Here is an 18,730-nt window from a genome sequence, read left to right on the forward strand (position 1 = left end):
GTGGGCCGGGATGATTAGTTCTCCTGTGGGCCGGGATGATTAGTTCTCCCGTGGCAACTGTGAAACAGGATCATTAGTTCTCCTGTGGGCTGGGATGATTAGTTCTCTCATGGCGACTATGGGGAAGGATGATTCGTTCTCTTGTGGACAGGATGATTAATTCTCCTGTCGAGGCATCCTACTCACGCAGTCTGGGACTCATGGGAAGTACCTCTCATCTGATCAATGAGCAGGGAAATGGGGTTAGGGACCATAGTAGTACTATCGATGGATGCATCGTTGTATCTACTGTACTCCCTATGCTAGGATGACCTCCATTGATCTGGGATCAATGAAACTGATCTGAGATCAGTATGAGTGGTTTGAGACACTCTCTTGTGATATTGATCTAGGATCAATAAAACTGACTTTGGGGCTGTAAGAGTGATATGACACACTCTCTTCATATGGAATTGACTTTGAGTCAATAGAGAATGGTATGAGACATTCTCGATCAATTCTTCTTCTTCATGGTTCAGCAGAGCAGAGCAGTGCAAGGCACTGATGGCAGAGATAGTACAATCGAACATATGGATCAGCGGATGGAGTTCTCCCTAGTTGAGAGGGAGTGTTAAAATTGACAACTAGGGCCAAACTCCATGTGGGTCATCTTATTTATGGCAGTTGATATTTTTCGTGGATCCCTTTCATTGAGAGGTGTAGGATTGATCTAAAGATCATCCGATTCCGATAAGTATTCATGGAGTTATGAATTTATTTGTGTTATAAGACAATTCATCAAGGTCGGCCAGCAACCAAATAAACCCCACATGTGCTCAACGTTTTAGTATAAAAGGAGATGACTTGAGAGTCATTTCACACACTTCTATCTTGATTTCTATCCACTTGTCTTGGGTTTTAGTGGAAGAGAAATCTAGCAGTGGAAGCCCTAAACATTGGAGGAAGAGGGGCTGCCCTAGACACACATGGAAGGTTGCCCTAGACACACATGGAAGGCTGCCCTAGACGCAGATAGAAGGCTGCCCTAACACAGACCTAAAGGTTGCCCTAACGCAAACCTAAAGCAGCCCTAACGCTAGATGCCCTAATGCAATCCTAAGGTTTGAAATATAGTGCGAATTTGGAGCAAGGAAGGCTGAGGCAGGTCCGAGTTTGTGGACTGTTTTGGGTGCGGATTTTAGAGAAGAAGAGCTGCAGCTCTTAGTCATTGCATGAGGCAAGAAGGATGGCTTGAGGTGACACATTGGAGCAGTCTTACCGTGCAAATCAGGCTGCAGACTAGTAGTGAGTTTCATGATTGTTTTATGCATGATATTGGGGTGTATATCTCTATTTATAGGGACGCAGTAAGGGACTATTACAACAACTGTTGGGAGAGAAAGGACCTCCTAACTAGGCCGTAGTCATCTCTAAGGACAACGAGGCAAACAGGGGTATTCTCCCTATACGTTAGGCTTGTTGGTGTGCCCTAACCAGTCAAGTACATGCACGGAACCTTGGCAGAAATCAGCAGTAGCATGCATCGAATTGAGGGTTGTTTGTGGACTGATAGTTAGATGCATGGGACAGTATGGCAACTAGTACAACAGTGCTAATATATGGGACAACAAGGTACATAGTGCTGTCAAGATATATGGGACAGCAAGGTACATAGTGCTGTCAAGATATATGGGACATGAAGGTACATAGTGCTATCGAGATATATGGGATAGCAAGGTACATAGTGTTGTCAAGATATATGGGACAACAAGGTACATAGTGCTGTCAAGATATATGGGACAACAAGGTACATAGTGTTGTATAGATACATGGGACAACTGTGACATGGCAGCAAAGGCACATGGACAATAGTAAGCATTGGGACAACAACAAGACATAGTGCTGCAATAGCAATGGGGACAACAGCAAGACATGGAGCTGTAATAGCAATTCGGACAACAATATGGTAAGCAAGGTGCAGCAAGCACATGGTGGCAAAACAAGGTGCAACAATGACACATGAGGGTACATGATGCAGTACAGTGATGGGTACTGTCATGATTGATGAAGCATGATAATATGCAGCATTGTGATGGTGGGTGCAGTATGGTGCAACACGGTGAGGTGCAACATGATGACGAGATGCAGCACGATGATAGGTGAAGGAGTCACCTTGAAGAAACAGTTGAAGCAGCATGTCTTCAACTGATCTCATGTATCATCTTCTTAGAGATGATCTATGCTCTTATTTAGATAAGTCATAGTGTTGATTTCTGTTGTAAATGTACTATCTCTCTCTCGCTCTGCTGAACTATTGAAGAACATATAAGAAGAATTGATCAAGGGTTTCCCCAAATTGGGGTTTGTCCCTGGCTAGCGCCACATCTTGTGTCCTCTTGTCTTGGCTTGTCTTCTACGATTTACGTTTATGTTCTATCTGCAGTTTACTTTAATGCTGATGTGATTGCTAATCTGGAAAAGATATTGAGCTAACTATGAAAATTGAAATAAATTGCTCTAAGCATAGAACATACCTAAACTTAGCACAATATTATATATGTATATATATTCAATTATGTACAGTCATGGGCATACTGTATACAAAACATTATAGGATCATTCTAAGACTACAACTATTGTATATAAAATAATGTATAAACATATATGGTTAAAAGAATATTCTCTGAACTGAAATTAGTTTTTCATTTTGCAATATAGTATTTTTACGGGCTGAGTGAATGTATAAATACTTTTGCATGCGGCACTGACTTTCCTTCTTCAATTACTCTTATCAAATTTGAACCTAGGTATTAAGCTTTTCTACGAATTTTAATTATATTAAATTTTAATTTTTAATATATTATATTATTTATTATTGTCGTTCCCAACTTGACGTTCCTGTAAATTTGGGCAAAGCTTCTAGCTGTACCAGATACTCATACCCACGTACCCAAAGTACCCACGTATCGAAAACTCGTGCAACATAGATTTTATGTTATTCATCCTCCTTTTGTCAGATTAATTGGAGGACATGGGAATTTGAAAACTTTGAAGGAGAATAGGCTTAAGTAATTGAGAGCAAAGAGAATGGTATATGCACACTTCAGATTCCATCTTATTTATGAGATGGGGTACAAGTGGTTGAAGGGAAAGACAAAAATGTTTGCATTTTTGATGATATGGGAATAGATAACATTGTTGAGTTGGCATTAATCAATTTGGATCTCAACGAATCAATGTTAGAGCTGGTTACTTCTGATTATGGTGTACCTCTTTAGGGGTCATCTTCCACACCAAGAGATGTACAATCCACTCTTTAGGGGTCATTTTCCACACCATGAAATGTACATCTTAGATTGGATATAAATGAAGAGGATGGAGGAGAAAGCAATGGTAGTGGTGGTGATTTCATGATTTTGACATGAAAAAATACAATTAACCTTCCATTTGCTATTCTACTATTTATCCTATTATATATCTGGGATCATTGATTCAAAATTTATGTAATACATCTTTTGATGACGTCAAATAACTTATTGAGAAAACCGACTTCTATAATTTTAATTTTTAAAATATTGAATTTCTACTTTCTAATATGTTTTCTACTCTTAAAAAAAATCTTTATATCTATATTTCACTTTTTTCATTTGTAATATATATATAACATATTCCCTAATTATGTTTTTTGAAATTTAGGGGGTCGACTTGTCCCATTTGAGATGATCGTATCCACATGTTTTGCCAATGGGCCAACTCCCATACCAAAAAAGTTTTCCCTCCTTTCATAAAATGCGTAAGTGATCAATAAGCTTGTACTATCCTTCCATTCTAGTTCCTTGGGTTCTGTTGTCGCACAGAATGTCTAGGCATCGCGACAACGGCTCAGGTCGGGGGTTGTCACCCTGATCCTCAATCTCTCCATTTATGCTGTCTCCCTACATCAGGCTAAGGGGGGTAGACCGTACGAAAATGGAATGAAGAAGAATTAGTTGGAAACCAGCCAGTTTGGGAGACACAGTGAAGCGACCAAGTACTTGATTTATATTTAGCAAGATTTATAGGATTTGATTAGATTTTAAGCAATTGATACCAGTGCCTTATGGAGTCAACTATCTTGCTAGGGAATTTAGGACCAAGTAATTGATTTGCAACTGCTGCTTGGATGAATGACTATCTTATATGAAGTGCAGATCCTAAAGCTTATATGAGATGCAAGAATCTTGATTAATTTTAGTTAAATGCCTATCTAATCTTTAACCCTTCGATCCTTTCTATATTGAGTCTGATTTCGTAGTAATTGGCAGAAAGAAGATAAGGTGAAGCACACTAAGGTGTGATTAACGATACCTCTCTTGAAAATCTAACATACCCGGTGCTTTCGGCGCTGCAGAGCGCTGTGGCTCTGACGACTGCAAGGTCACCGTTTTAAGTACTATTAAAAGTAAGCTTCTCAAGCAAAGATGGATGGATACCTATCTCTTTATCGACCAAGCTTATGCTTGGAAGTAAATTTTACTTATGCAAAGTTAACTTATATGCAAGTGCACCAGTTGATGAGATGAAGCTAGACTCGAGGATCAGAAACACTTGTGTCACAAAAGCCCCCAATCACCAAAATTAAATGTTCACTTTATTGGATGAAAACTTAAAAATAAACTCCTGAAAATATTACAATTAAACCACAAGCTTATTTCAAATCTTCTTGATACAATTATAGTTCAAAGAGAACAAAACCTTCTTTGCAATCAATGTCAATAGATGCTCAAAAAATACTCAGTTTATGAAACAAAAGATATGCATTTTATCACAATTCCATGGTAGAGTACTTAATTTTCAGAGATTAGTTTTTAGGACAACAGTAAGAAAAACTTTATGATAGCAACAATATGACGATGGAAACAGTAAGCTATCAATGATATCTTTATGCCAAAAATTTACCAAATTTTTTCCAAACTTGCCTACATGAATTATAAAAAATTTTCAGCCTGTTATGATGTGATTTCCAGAATTATATCAGATCTGATATACTTATTACAACCAACAATTAAAACATGAAATAAGCCTAATGATGAATGCCCAACTCAAGAAATTAATTCCTTAATGTATTAGACAACTTAGGAACTGATTTTAGGCTAACCCACATGAAATTTTGCCACTGTTATATTTCAGACTTTAGAAACAGAATTATTCAGAGATAACCGTCACCCAAAATGTAGATCTAAGCCAAATTTTTGATACACTTCAAACATAAATGACTTATTAATGTATTTAACAATTTTTGTAGTTAATTTCAAACCACTTAGATGTGTTTTTCACCACTATTAGAAAGATACATGATTGCTGTAGCAAATAGTGAGGAAAAAGATGGTTTAGAGATCAAACCCTTAGGCCCTAGGCCTTGAAGACCACTTGCCCAAGTTGCCCAAAAAAAATTTAATACCTGAAACACAAATTTTTACCAAATTTTCTGCAAAAACCCACCAATGATCAGTTTCAAAATATTAAATATTTAGATCAGAAATGGAGCAAGGGGAATCTAGGGCCAATGAAAGCTAGCACAGGGCCAATAGAACTAGCGTTGGGCTAGGAGAAGACAGATCTGGGCTTAGGAGCACCAAAACTTGAAACCCTTGTCCTGAAAAAATTATTTTGCTTCAAATCTTCAGATTTATTGCAAAATCTTTAATGGATGGCCTTGCAAAAATATTTGGGACAAGATATTGCCCTCCAGGGCCTAGATCTGTCTCAAAACCCCAGATCTACTCGAAAAAATCTCAGATCTGAAGATTTACTTAGTTGATTTGTCAGATCTATTCCTGCAAACAATCTTTGAGCCCAGATCTTACCCACCGGGTCTAGATCTAGCCCAGATCTGAAGATTTTCTTGGCTGATTTCTCAGATCTATTCCTGCAAACAATCTTTGAGCGCAGGTCTTGCCCTCCAGGGCCTAGATCTAGCTCAGATCTGAAGATTTTCTTGGCTGATTTCTCAGATCTATTCCTGCAAACAATCTTTGTGCCCAGATCTTCCCTTCAAGGTCTAGATCTAGCTCAGATCTGAAGATTTTCTTGGTTGATTTCTCAAATCTATTCCTGCACAAGTGAAAAGAGAAAAACTCAATACCTAATATGTACAAAAATAGAGAAAATCCCAAAAACCCAAGTGTTACAAAATTTCAGATCTACACAAGTAAATAACAGATCTATACAAATAATTTACAGATCTATTAGATCTGAGGAGTATGGGTCCAACTCCACTCCTAGATTTGATAATCTAAAGTTTTTAATAGCCAGATCTATCAAAATTTCCACAAAATATTTAAAAGATTTTGAAATTTTAGAGAGGTACTAACCCAAAAACACCCTTCAGAAAAAAGATTATCGTTAGATAAATCCCGAGGCTTATATGAAGTAGGCTCTTCAGAAAATATGTGTTGAGAGTTGGCTAGTCCACCCGAAGACTATCCCGAAACGCTCAATGAGAACCTAAGAGATCTTCTGCAAACACTAGATCAATCATTGAATCAAGTAGAGAAATAGAACAACAATAAAATTATGAAGAAATAGAGATACCTGCTACTTCAATCAAAATTAAAAATGTTACCCTAGGTCCAACAAACTAAATAAGTTACCTGTATTTAGATTATTCTAAGAGAGCTATCGATTGACAGTTTTCACATAATATTAAGCATAAATTAAAACAATGTTACCATAAATTCATGAAGAGGAACACTACAACACGTTGAAACCCCAAAGACTTTTGCATTAATTCAAAAAAGTATACAAGAGAGCTTGAGAGCTTAGTACACGATTCAGAGATCGGATGAATTGACTGACAAATGACTTCCTATTTAAAGATAAATCCTCCAACGGCTAGTTCGAATGATCCTCGTCAAAGCAATCTCGACCGTTGATGAGGATCAAAATTTCTTTTAATCTCATCTGTCGAAATTTTAAATTCTTGAGAAAATTCAAAATTTTCAATTAAATGCATTTTAATTAATTCAAAAATTAAATTTTTGAATTAATTTCTTCAAAATTTTGACTTTGACTTAATCCCAGGGACCAAAGGCTTAAAATTTAGCAAAATAATTAATTTACCTTAGTCTCGGGACCTTTTAAAATTTGAATTTTAAGGACCGACGAATTTTCCCTTTGGAGAATTTAAATTTACCTAGGACCTAGAATTAATTAAATTTCTGGCTTAAGATTTTAATTAATTTTTTGGCCAGAAAATTTAATTAATTAACCTATGAGGGGATAAATTATTTTTTCCAACCCTCAAGACACTTTACATCATAATTTTCATATTTTTACATCATAAGGGGAAAAACCCATTTGAAAAAGATCCTCACAGACTACCCATTTCTGCAACACAAATATAATCCAGCAGACCAAGCAATTTGTAATAAAATAACTTAACCAAATAGTTAGGATTATTTTCAAATCACTTTTACATAGACTCGATCTATAACACTAGGACTTGCCTAAGATCTTAGTGACAAAATCCATTTCAGCTTTGGGGTAAGGCTGAAGGAAAACTCTGCTGACCATTCGAGAATGGATTGGTGAAACAAAAAACCTCTCGGAATGTAAATCATCACCAGAAAAGTAGGTTTACCTAGGCAATTACATACACGACACATATCTGCTGAGATTATTTACATTATACACATGCAGAATGGGTTTACATTATAACATGATGATCAGGCTGATGATGATAGTTGGACGGCACGAACACATTGATCATGTGCCATCCCTTTTGCGAAAAAAGGTGGTGTACTGCTATGGGTCATTGACACGTAGTGGTCAACATCTGGCTCTACTTGGGGACACGTTGCTGCAATGGAGGAATGTGAGAATCCAGAATCTGCATCCACGCAACACACAATATAACATAAGTAGCGTCCATTCAAAAAATCATCATATAACATTAAGCACATGAAAGATATAGCTCTTCATTTATTAACTATCCTAATAACATGAAAAACACAAATCTAACTACAAAATGAAACACTGAAATAACAAGGGTATAAGGTTAGAAATACAATACAAAGATGCCCCATGGCATCAAATATGTTCAATATAGTGCATGCTGAGCATTTGCCTGCTTTCAGGCAAATCTGTCGGCTGTTTCTCAAATGTGCCATGTCCAATCCTGCATATGGTAGGACTTTTTCCTATCTGAAAATCAAGCTGCTCGCGACCATCTGATGCATCAAACCGCTTTCTCATTCTCTTTCTCTTGCGCTTTTTCTTTGTGGCAGGCTGTATCACTGATGATGTGGAACATTCTACTTCAAAACTCTCAGATGAAGTATGTAAGATATGCATGACATGTCTTTCTTCATTCTGCATCTGCTCTGTCAAGAATGATGGATCAGTCTCACAGGTGTCATGAGTTATAACTTGATCTTTTATGACCGGTGGATCAAACATGCAAGCATCAACCTGATTCTTATTAATTTCCATTTTATCTGAGTCACCTTCAATTAGCCACTTTTCAATGGAACAAATGACCTCATAATAAGATGGAGCTTGCTGCAACAAATAAGGAGGCTTATGATCTGTTGACGTTTCCTTGTTTCTTTCATCCTCTGACTGATGTTGAAGTTTCTGTACCTGTATTGTTATGGCATCCATCTGGGTAGAGTGTTCAACCTTCATAGCACTGACTTCCTTGGCATGGTTTTCCTCCATGGTCAATAACTTATTCTGAAGACATATCTGACCAGCTTCCATATTTTTTATTACTTTGTCATTATCTGCTTTTATGGTCATCAAGCAATGTTGCATAGAGTTTATCTCTTTCTCATGATTTGCTTGTATGATAGCTAACTGATTATTATAATCGAATCTCATGATGGTCATTTCTTCGTCCATAGTTGACAATCTATTCTGAATTGAACTTATTTCTTCTTGATAACTTGTCTCCATGGCAGTCTTGTGATTTGAATGTTTAAATTCCATGATCGTCATATTTTCTTCTAGGGCTAATAACTTGCTTTGCATAGAATTAATTTCCCTGTCATGATTAGCTTTCATGGTTTCCATTTCCTTAGCATGCTGGCTTTGCATGTCGGTCCTCATATCCTCCATATTCTGAGCACACTTTGCTACTACGGTGGCTATGTGATCAGAGTGTTTAATTTTCATGATTTCCATCTCCTCATCACGTTTTCCAGTTGAGTGTACAAAGTTCTCATATCCTTGACGTAATTAGTTATAAATTTTTCTTGATTAAGATCCATTTTTTTTACCAGCTGTGTTTAACTGAACTGCATGTCTTTAACCAACTGTTATAGTTCTTCTATAAGATGCTTATCATTCTTCCTTTCACTGTCGACACTAATTTGATAACTTGTTCCTGCTTTTCTACTATCATGGATTCGTCCTGCAACGATACAAGTGGATGGCACATTCTGATATGGAGTTAATTTTCTTGAAATCTTTCATTGACAGCTAGATCCTTTACAAGATCACTCTCATTTTGTTGCATAATGTTAGGGGCACAAGGCGAGCTACCTTGATCACCATATCTATCTGTAAAAGAATTGATGATGTCTTGTAAAGAAGCGAAAGAATCTTCAGGACAATTATGAAACCAATTCAAAGCATCACCCGCTAAAGAAAAGGCAAATAGATGCATTTTGACATCTTCATGTTTATATTGGGAAGAACTACAATATTTGATTATTGTATGAGTAAACATGCATAGATGCTTTCTAACAACGGTTGAATCACCACTCGAGAACAAAGGCAATTTATGAATGGCCTCTTCCGGCATATCATGGAAAAAATCAGTAAAATGACACGGGGTAAACGAATCATCCATGATGACTTGCTTGAAGGGATAAGGAGGGACCAAATGGATGTTAGAGAGAGACCCCTGCTCAAGAAAATCAAGAGATCCATAAGAAGCGAGCTTCTAGTAGAAATTCTTGTAAGAAATGAAAGAAGTGGAGTCGCCACTTGAACATGAATCTAGCTCTAAGATCCAAAAGACAAACAACTGGATATAAGGGATGGTTTCTTGTCTGAGATATAATGGATGAATAGTGGAGTTGCCACCCAAACAAGAAACGAACCAATGTGTCCAAGTGCTAAAAGTGCAGATGAAACTATTAATGAGATGATGAAAGAGGAAGCGATGAAAAGATCAAATGACGCCAAAAAATGTTGGCGTTGTCGGCTAAAATGAATGATAGAAAGATGAAAGATGAATGATGAATGTCGTAAAGCCCAGGCCCATAAACTGGTCCCCGGCAACGGCACCAAAAAATGTTGTCGCACAGAATGTCTAGGCACTGTGACAACGACTCAGATCGGGGGTTGTCACCCTGATCCCCAATCTCTCCGTTTAAGTTGTCTCCCTACAGCAGGCTAAGGGGGGTAGACCCTACGAAAATGGAATGAAGGAGAACTAGTTGGAAACCAGCCAGTTCGGGAGACACAGTGAAGCGACCAAGTACTTGATTTAGATTTAGCAAGATTTATAGGATTTGATTAGATTTTAAGCAATTGATGCCAGTGCCTTATGGAGTCAACTATCTTGCTAGGGAATTTAGGACCAAGTAATTTATTTGCAACTGCTGCTTGAATGAATGACTATCTTATATGAAGTGTAGATCCTAAACCTAACATGAGATGCAAGAATCTTGATTAATTTTAGTTCAATGCCTATCTAAGTTTTAACCCTTCGATCCTTTCTATATTGAGCCTGATTTCGTAGTAATTGGCAAAAAAAAGATAAGGTGAAGCACACTAAGGTGTGATTAACGATACCTCTCTTGAAAATCTAACATACCTGGTGCCTCCGGCGCTGCAGAGAGATGTGGCACTAACGACTACAAGGTCACCGTTTTAAGTACCATTAAAAGTAGGTTTCTCAAGCAAAGATGGATGGATACCTATCTCTCTATTGACCAAGCTTATGCTTGGAAGTAAATTTTATTTATGCAAAGCTAACTTATATACAAATGCACGGGATGATGAGATGAAGTTAGACTTGAGGATCAGAAACACTTGTGTCGCAAAAGCCCCCAATCACCAAAATTAAATGTTCGCTTTATTGGATGAAAACTTAAAAATAAACTCCTGAAAATATTACAATTAAACCACAAGCTTATTTCAAATCTTCTTGATATAATTATAGCTAAAAGAGAACAAAACCTTCTTTGCAATCAATGTCAACAGATGTTCAAAAAATACTCAGTTTATGAAACAAAAGATATGCATTTTATCACAATTCCATGACAGAGTACTTAATTTTCAGAAATTAGTTTTTAGGATAGCAATAAGAAAAACTTTATGACAACAACAATATGACGATGAAAACAGTAAGCTATCAATGATATCTTTATGCCAAAAATTTACCAAAATTTTTCCAAACTTGCCCACATGAATTGTAAAATTTTTTCACCCTGTTATGATGTGATTTCCATAATTATATTAGATCTGATATACTTATTACAACCAACAATTAAAACATGAAATAAGCCTAATGATGAATGCCCAACTCAAGAAATTAATTCTTTAATGTATTAGACAACTTAGGGACTGATTTTATGCTAACCCGCATGAAATTTTTCCACTGTTATATTTCAGACTTCAGAAACATAATTATTCAGGTATAACAGTCACCCAAAATGTAGATCTAGGCCAAATTTTTGATACACATCAAACATAAATGACTTATTAATGTATTTAGCAATTTTTTTAGCTAATTTCAAATTACTTAGATGTGTTTTTCACCACTATTAGAAAGGTATATGACTGTTGTAGCAAATAGTGAGGAAAAAGATGGTTTAGAGATCAAACCTTTAGGCCCTAGGTCTTGAAGATCACTTGCCCAAGTTGCCCAAAAAAAATTCAATACCTGAAACACAAATTTTTACTAAATTTTCTGCAAAAACCCACTAATGATCAGTTTCAGAAAATTAAATATTCAGATCAGAAATGAAGCAAGGGGAATCTAGGGCTAATGAGAGCTAGCACAGGGCCAATAGAACTAGTGTTGGGCTAGGAGAAGACAGATCTGGGCTTAGGAGAAACAAAACTTGAAACCGCTGTTCTGAAAAATTATTTTGCTTCAGATCTTCAGATTTATTGCAAAATCTTTAATGGTTGGCCCAGCAAAAATATTTGGGACAAGATATTGCCTCCAGGGCTTAGATCTGTCTCAAAACCCCCAGATCTGCTTGAAAAAATCTCAGATCTGAAGATTTTCTTGGTTGATTTCTCAGATCCATTCCTGCAAACAATCTTTGAGCCCAGATCTTGCTCTCCAGGGTCTAGATCTAGCTCAGGTCTGAAGATTTTATTGGCTGATTTCTCAGATCTATTTCTGCACAAGTGAAAAGAGAAAACCCAATACCCAATATGTACAAAAATAGAGAAAATCCAAAAATCCCAAGTGTTAAAATTCAAAATTATGTTACAAAATTTCAGATCTACACAAGCAAATAACAGATCTATACAAATAATTTACAGATCTATCAGATCTGAGGAGGATGAGTCCAACTCCGCTCCCAGATCTGATAATCTAAGGTTCTTAATAGCTAGATCTATCAAAATTTCCACAACATATTTAAAAGATATTGAAATTTTAGAGAGATACTAGCCCAAAAACACCCTGCAGAAAAAATATTATTGTTAGATAAATCCCGAGGCTTATATGAAGTAGGTTTTTCAGAAAATATGTGTTGAGAGTTGGCTGGTCCAACCGAAGACTATCCGCAAACGTTCAATGAGAATCTGAGAGATCTTCTGCAAACACTAGATCAACCATCAAATCAAGTAGAGAAATAGAATTACAATAAAATTATGAAGAAATATAGATACCTGCTACTTCAATCAAAATTAAAAATGTTACCCTAGATCCAACAAATTGAATAAGGTACCTGTATTCAGATTATCCTAAGAGAGCTATTGATTGACCATTTTCACATTATATTAAGCAAAAATTAAAACAATGTTACCATAAATTCATGAAGAGAAACACTACAAAACGCTGAAACTCCAAAGTCTTTTGCATTAATTCAAAAAAGTATACAAGAGAGCTTGAGAGCTTAGTACACAATTCAGAGATCAGATGAATTGATTGACAAATGACTTCCTATTTAAAGATAAATCCTCCAACGGCTAGTTTGAGTGATCCTCGTCAAAGCAATCTCGACTGTTGATGAGGATCAAAATTTCTTTTAATCTCATCTGTCGAAATTTTAAATTCTTGAGGAAATTCGAATTTTTCAATTAAATGCATTTTAATTAATTCAAGATTTTGACTTTGACTTAATCCCAGAGACCAAAGGCTTAAAATTTAGCAAAATAATTAATTTACCTTAGTCACGGGACCTTTTAAAATTTGAATTTTAAGGACCGACGAATTTCCCTTTGGAGAATTTAAATTTATCAAAGACCTAGAATTAATTACATTTATGGCTTAGGATTCTAATTAATTTTTTGGCCATAAAATTTAATTAATTAACATATGAAAGGATAAATTATTTTTTCCAACCCTCAAAACACTTTACATCATAATTTTCATATTTTTACATCATAAAGGGAAAAACCCATTTGAAAAAGACCCTCACAGACTACTCATTTCTGCGACACAAAAATAATCCAGCAGACCAAGCAATTTGCAATAAAATAACCTAACCAAATAGTTAGGATTATTCCCAAATCACTTTTACATAGACTCGATCTATAACACTAGAACTTGCCTAAGATCCCAGTGACAAAATCCATTTTGGCTTTGGGGTAAGGTTGAAGGAAAACTCTGCCGACCATTCGAGAATGGATTGGTGAGACAAAAACCTCCCGGAATGTAGATCATCACCAGAAAAGTAGGTTTCCCTAGGCAATTACATACACGACATGGATCTGCTAAGATTATTTCCATTATACACATGTAGAATGGGTTTACATTATAACATGACAATCAGGCTGATGATGATAGCTGGATGGCACGAGCACATCAATCAGGCACTATCCCTTTCGCAAAAAAAGGGGCGTACTGCTATGGGTCGTTGACACGTAGTGGTCAACAGGTTCTATTGGAGAGTGTTTGTTGGCTTCTTTTGGAGAGTGTAATTTACGAGTGCAATAGGTCGTTGGGATTACTGTGAAGGAAATGACAACAAACTACAATGATCAAGTGAGTGGTTTGTGACATGCCTAGATATTTCAAGGCACACTTAGAAAAGCGGATGTTTAATACTTAGAAAAGTGGATGTTTAATAAGTATGGAGTTATATTTGAGTCTTTTGTCTTTTGGTCAAAATTAAAACCAATTGATAAAAGGTCTATACTCGTTTTTGTCCAAAATTAAAACCAATTGATAAAAGGTCTATACTCGTTTTTGTCCAAAATTAAAACCAATTGATAAAAGGTCTATACTTGTTTTTGTTCAAAATTAAAACCAATTGATAAAAGGTCTATACTTGTTAAACAATTTGATAAAAGGTCTATACTCGTTAAACTATAAAAACCAGTGGGGTAATATACTTATTTGCTTTTCTAGACTAGTTAGGTAGTATACTTATGTGCTTTTCTAGTCTAGTTATAGTTAAAAACTGACAAGGAATAAGGGCTGCAGAAGTTTAAAAAGGATTGCAAATTCTCACGAAACAGGAGATAAAGAGGAAGTATATTAGATCAATACTATTATATGAATTGACTTTCCCTTTATAAAGGATAAAAAATATCCAGGAAATGGCTTCCTAGTAAGTTAGGTTTGTGCTTATTTACCCAAGATTACTGCACTTTTTGCAGTTGACAAAGGACACTTTTCTTTTAGGGTATATTTGAGCTTAAAAGGCCTTATCAAGGAGCATTTCATCTTTCAAAATTTGGCCCTTTCTATTGGAGGTAAATATTTTTCTCTGGGCTATCTGGTTTCAATGGCACATGATTCAAAAAATTTATTTTTTTAAACTACTATTGCTATTGAGGGACTTGTTGAAATAAACTTCAAAGAACCCAAAACTAAAGCTGGGGGTTCCTTAGAGATTTGGCTTTAATGGACAAATTTCCCTTTGTCAGAGCTCGTTTATATGACTTATACAAATTTTGTAAGCTAAACTTTAATCAGTTCACTAATTAAACAGCAGCAAGTGTCATCAGGCATAGAACCTGTTAATCATTCTTTATTTTGTCTGTAATTGTATTTCAAGATTGGTTATCAAAAAGAAAAAGTATTTTTTTTTGTATGTACTTGATTTTCCTCTGCCAAAATAAATTCATTACTACTAAGCAATTTTTTACAAAAATACTGGCAGAAAGCCATTTAATTATTGATGTACAATCTCTCATGATATTCATCACTATCATTTTTTTATTTGCATAGCATGTATGTATGCACTTGTAGTCAGTATACAGCTCCTGTATATTATTCAGCTATCTATAATGCCATTAAGCAACTTATAGGAGCATAGTGTGATAATAAAATATGGGCAAATCAGATGTGGTTTGAAGTTTAGATTCTCTAGAGGACATATATAAGGATGCATGCGCAGAGATTTATATGTCAATTAATATCAGAATACTTTTTTCAATTCATATCTCTCGATGAAAAAAGGGGAAATTAGGATCCAATGAGAGTTGGAACTGCTCCTGAATTAAATATAGACATGAGTTGAATCTTGTAAAAGGCATCTTTATATTTCTTGAAGCATAACTGCAATTTGCTTTTCCTGCTTGACTGTAAAATTCATCTATGTTGGCTGATATTCCTGCCCGTAAAGTGATTGCTGTACTTATTTTCAACTGCGAAATATCATAAATGATATATTGACTCTAAGGTTTAATTCCACATGTGGTCACTCCTCATATTTCAGACATAATAAAGGAAGAGGTGATGTTTTTAAATTGTGTACCTTCGTTTAATGCCCAATTTAGACCATGATGAAGCTTGGTTGGAGCATGCTATGCTTATTTGAAGTAGTTAAATTTAAGTAAACTAGGACGAAATTAATCTAATTACCTAATAAGAGTTTGAACTTAAGTTCTCCATCTATATTATGTATTGGTCAGCTCAGCTTGTTTTATTTTCAAGTCGTTGATGCTTTTATTTATCCATAATTCAATGCCTCTAAGTTAGCTGAAGCGGTTGATACTTAAGGTAAGAATAGCCTGCTTTGACTGTGTTTGGTGTTGTCCTCATACAAGTTGAATTGAATTCAGCTATTAATCACTTTATTTCATCGTTTTTCAGGGTTATGCAGCCAGAGAATTTGTTAAGTTGGGTGTCAAATCTGGAGAGCTCGCAATTATATCAAAAGAGGCTGTATGTTCTGATTTCTCTTTATATCAAATTTGTTGTATAAGTCAGTAGAAGTTTCTGGCTTTGTTTTTTGTTTGTAAGCACTCTCCATAGCCAAGCGACCGGAGGGTCTGTGGGTTTACATCTAGAGGTCAGAAGCATTTACCTCAAGCCATACTATTTTTTTTTTCTTTTCTCCAGAGTGTACTTGCCTCGGTATTGACTCTTGTGCGGTGTTGAGCTTTTTTCCTTGCTATAGATAATGCATTATGAGCTCCTCTGTTCACGTTAGGCTGCTCATAAGGGTGATACAAGTCTTTTTCTCTAATACTGCTCTTTTCAGCAGAAACTTGCTTTCTTATAAAAAAAGCTGATGAGGATCTTTCTCTTTTGCATTAGATTGGTCTTTATAAGTTAGATCACTTTGATGAAGCATTACATTTTTTTCCATGTAACTAAGTAACCTATCCTTCAGTGCATAGGCAAGGTATGATATTCTTGAGGGTTCAAGGCCATTCCGCAAGGCTTAAAACCATCACATCAATATACTTAATATTAGCTCAGCATGTCACTTGCAGGAATTGAATCTGGATAGAAAAAATAACAATCATTTTTCCCAACCACCTGAATAAACCCAATTGCTATTTGATGAAACATTATATATAGACTCAACCAGACCATTATGTCAACAAAAAGTATCAAAAAAACACATTACCAGTTAAGTCTTGGAATAGAACGAGCCTCTCAATTTCTTTGGTGCCATTTTTTTTCTCATTGATCAAAGAAGTGAAAACTTGGAAGTTGAATAATTCAGGGATCAGCATCACTATTTGGAATTGTGTTCAAGTTATTACAGGTATCCAATTCTTCTTAGTAGGAGTTCTGAAACTTGAAAGCTATGGTGCAGTATATGCTTTCCCCATGAGAAGTCTATTTTTGCTTCCTCTTCAATGACATTTCGTGCTTCGATTTTTCAGATTATTTGCATTTGATAATTTGCTGCACATGTTTAATAACTCTGTTGTGATGACTTTTTGTTGTTGTTAAATATTATAGAAGACAATGAAACCACTTGATAAATTATTAAATTATGTGATATTCCCGTTATACCAACACATGGATAATTGGATGCATATTTTATTATATGGTAAGGTACTATTATTCTGTTAGTGAATTATTTGTCTTGTTTCCTCTACATGATAGCTTGGATTTTATGATGACAAACTATATTGCTTTTACAGGTAGCTCCATATGAAAGACCTGCACTTAGCAAGGCTTATCTCTTTCCGCAAGGTATGACATTTCAATTGAGTCCACATAGAGCTAAATGAAAATCACTTTGGGTGCATATACGCATGGGAGCTAGTAGCAATTTAATTCTGTTGTATTTAGAGTAGCTCAAGATTTTTCCTGTACACTACAATAAAATAGAGTTCCACTCTCTTGTTTTAAACTTAAGTTATGGCTAGAACCTGTGTTGCAGGATATGCCTACGCAGGTAGCTTTCTCATACCCAAAACACCTAAAAACTGGGAAAATTTCAAAAAAGGACATTTATCTTAAACTGTAGAAATCTTGACAAATCTTACGAGTTCCTAATATATAAACTATAAAATATTTGGCAATATTTTTTGAAAAAATATTCAAATTTTTATTAATCTTATATAGTCTATAAAATTTTGGCAAGTTTTAAGGTAAAATAATTTTATCCTATAAAATTTAGGTGAATAATTTAAAAAAAATAGAAATCGGTGAATTTTTTTGGAAAAACTGTGGAAAATTAACCCATTTGCAAAATTTAGCCCCAATTTTTTTCCTGCCTATAAACATTGAAATGGATGCAAAATGGCCTCAGTTTCATGAGTTGGAAACACAGTATGGTATGGCTGAGGCTGTTTCCAGGTTGTTTTGGTGTGTGTGTATGGCTTCTGGCCAGATCTTTGAAGGTTGTGGGGTCACCCAAGTGCTCATGAGGGGCATGAGACCCATAAGGAGCCTAAAAACCTGTAATAAATGATCAACGGGGACATGTAATCCGTTTCTAAACCGACATAATTGTCAGATTCATTTGAAAAAAATAGAAAGTTCGAAACTCTAACAGCCCTTATTTTTACTATAGCTCTCTTTCTCTCTTGGAAGGTTAGAAACCTACTTGGATCTATCTCTTGCTCCTCTTGATGGGTGGAGATACAAATGGAAGTGGAACTTCGTGTTTTTCCAATTCACATTATTTTAGCATATATAAGCTCATAATACACATATAAAGGCCGATTTTGGATTTTGCATCATGTAATCATTAATGGGAGTTAATATAGATGTGGGTTTACTTTTAAAATGGTATTTATGTGTATCATTTTTATTTTCTTGCAAGATAATGTTAGAAAAATACACACACATAGGGTACGCGATGGCCTGTGTTTGCGTTTGCGTTAGAGTTTGCAAGCTCTATTGAGCTATGTATGGTCTGCCGCTCCCATGGTGCCC

General features: G+C 35.6%; 1 protein-coding gene across 4 annotated transcripts in view; it reads left to right on the top strand.

The window, feature by feature from the left end:
- The window catches only part of LOC149195018 (monodehydroascorbate reductase-like), a 153,124-nt gene that overhangs the window by 16,263 nt on the left and 118,131 nt on the right, over window positions 1-18,730 (top strand). For all 4 annotated transcript variants that reach the window (XM_089405217.1, XM_089405219.1, XM_089405218.1 and 1 more), the window contains 2 exons: window positions 16,199-16,270; window positions 17,488-17,539. In XM_089405217.1, coding sequence (XP_089261343.1) covers window positions 16,199-16,270; window positions 17,488-17,539 — 124 coding nt within the window. The remainder of the gene's footprint in view (window positions 1-16,198; window positions 16,271-17,487; window positions 17,540-18,730) is intronic.

Source organism: Pinus tabuliformis, chromosome 2_2, assembly GCF_031772625.1.
Source record: "Pinus tabuliformis cultivar Carrire ecotype Pingquan chromosome 2_2, CPIR1, whole genome shotgun sequence".
Lineage (NCBI taxonomy): Eukaryota > Viridiplantae > Streptophyta > Pinopsida > Pinales > Pinaceae > Pinus > Pinus tabuliformis.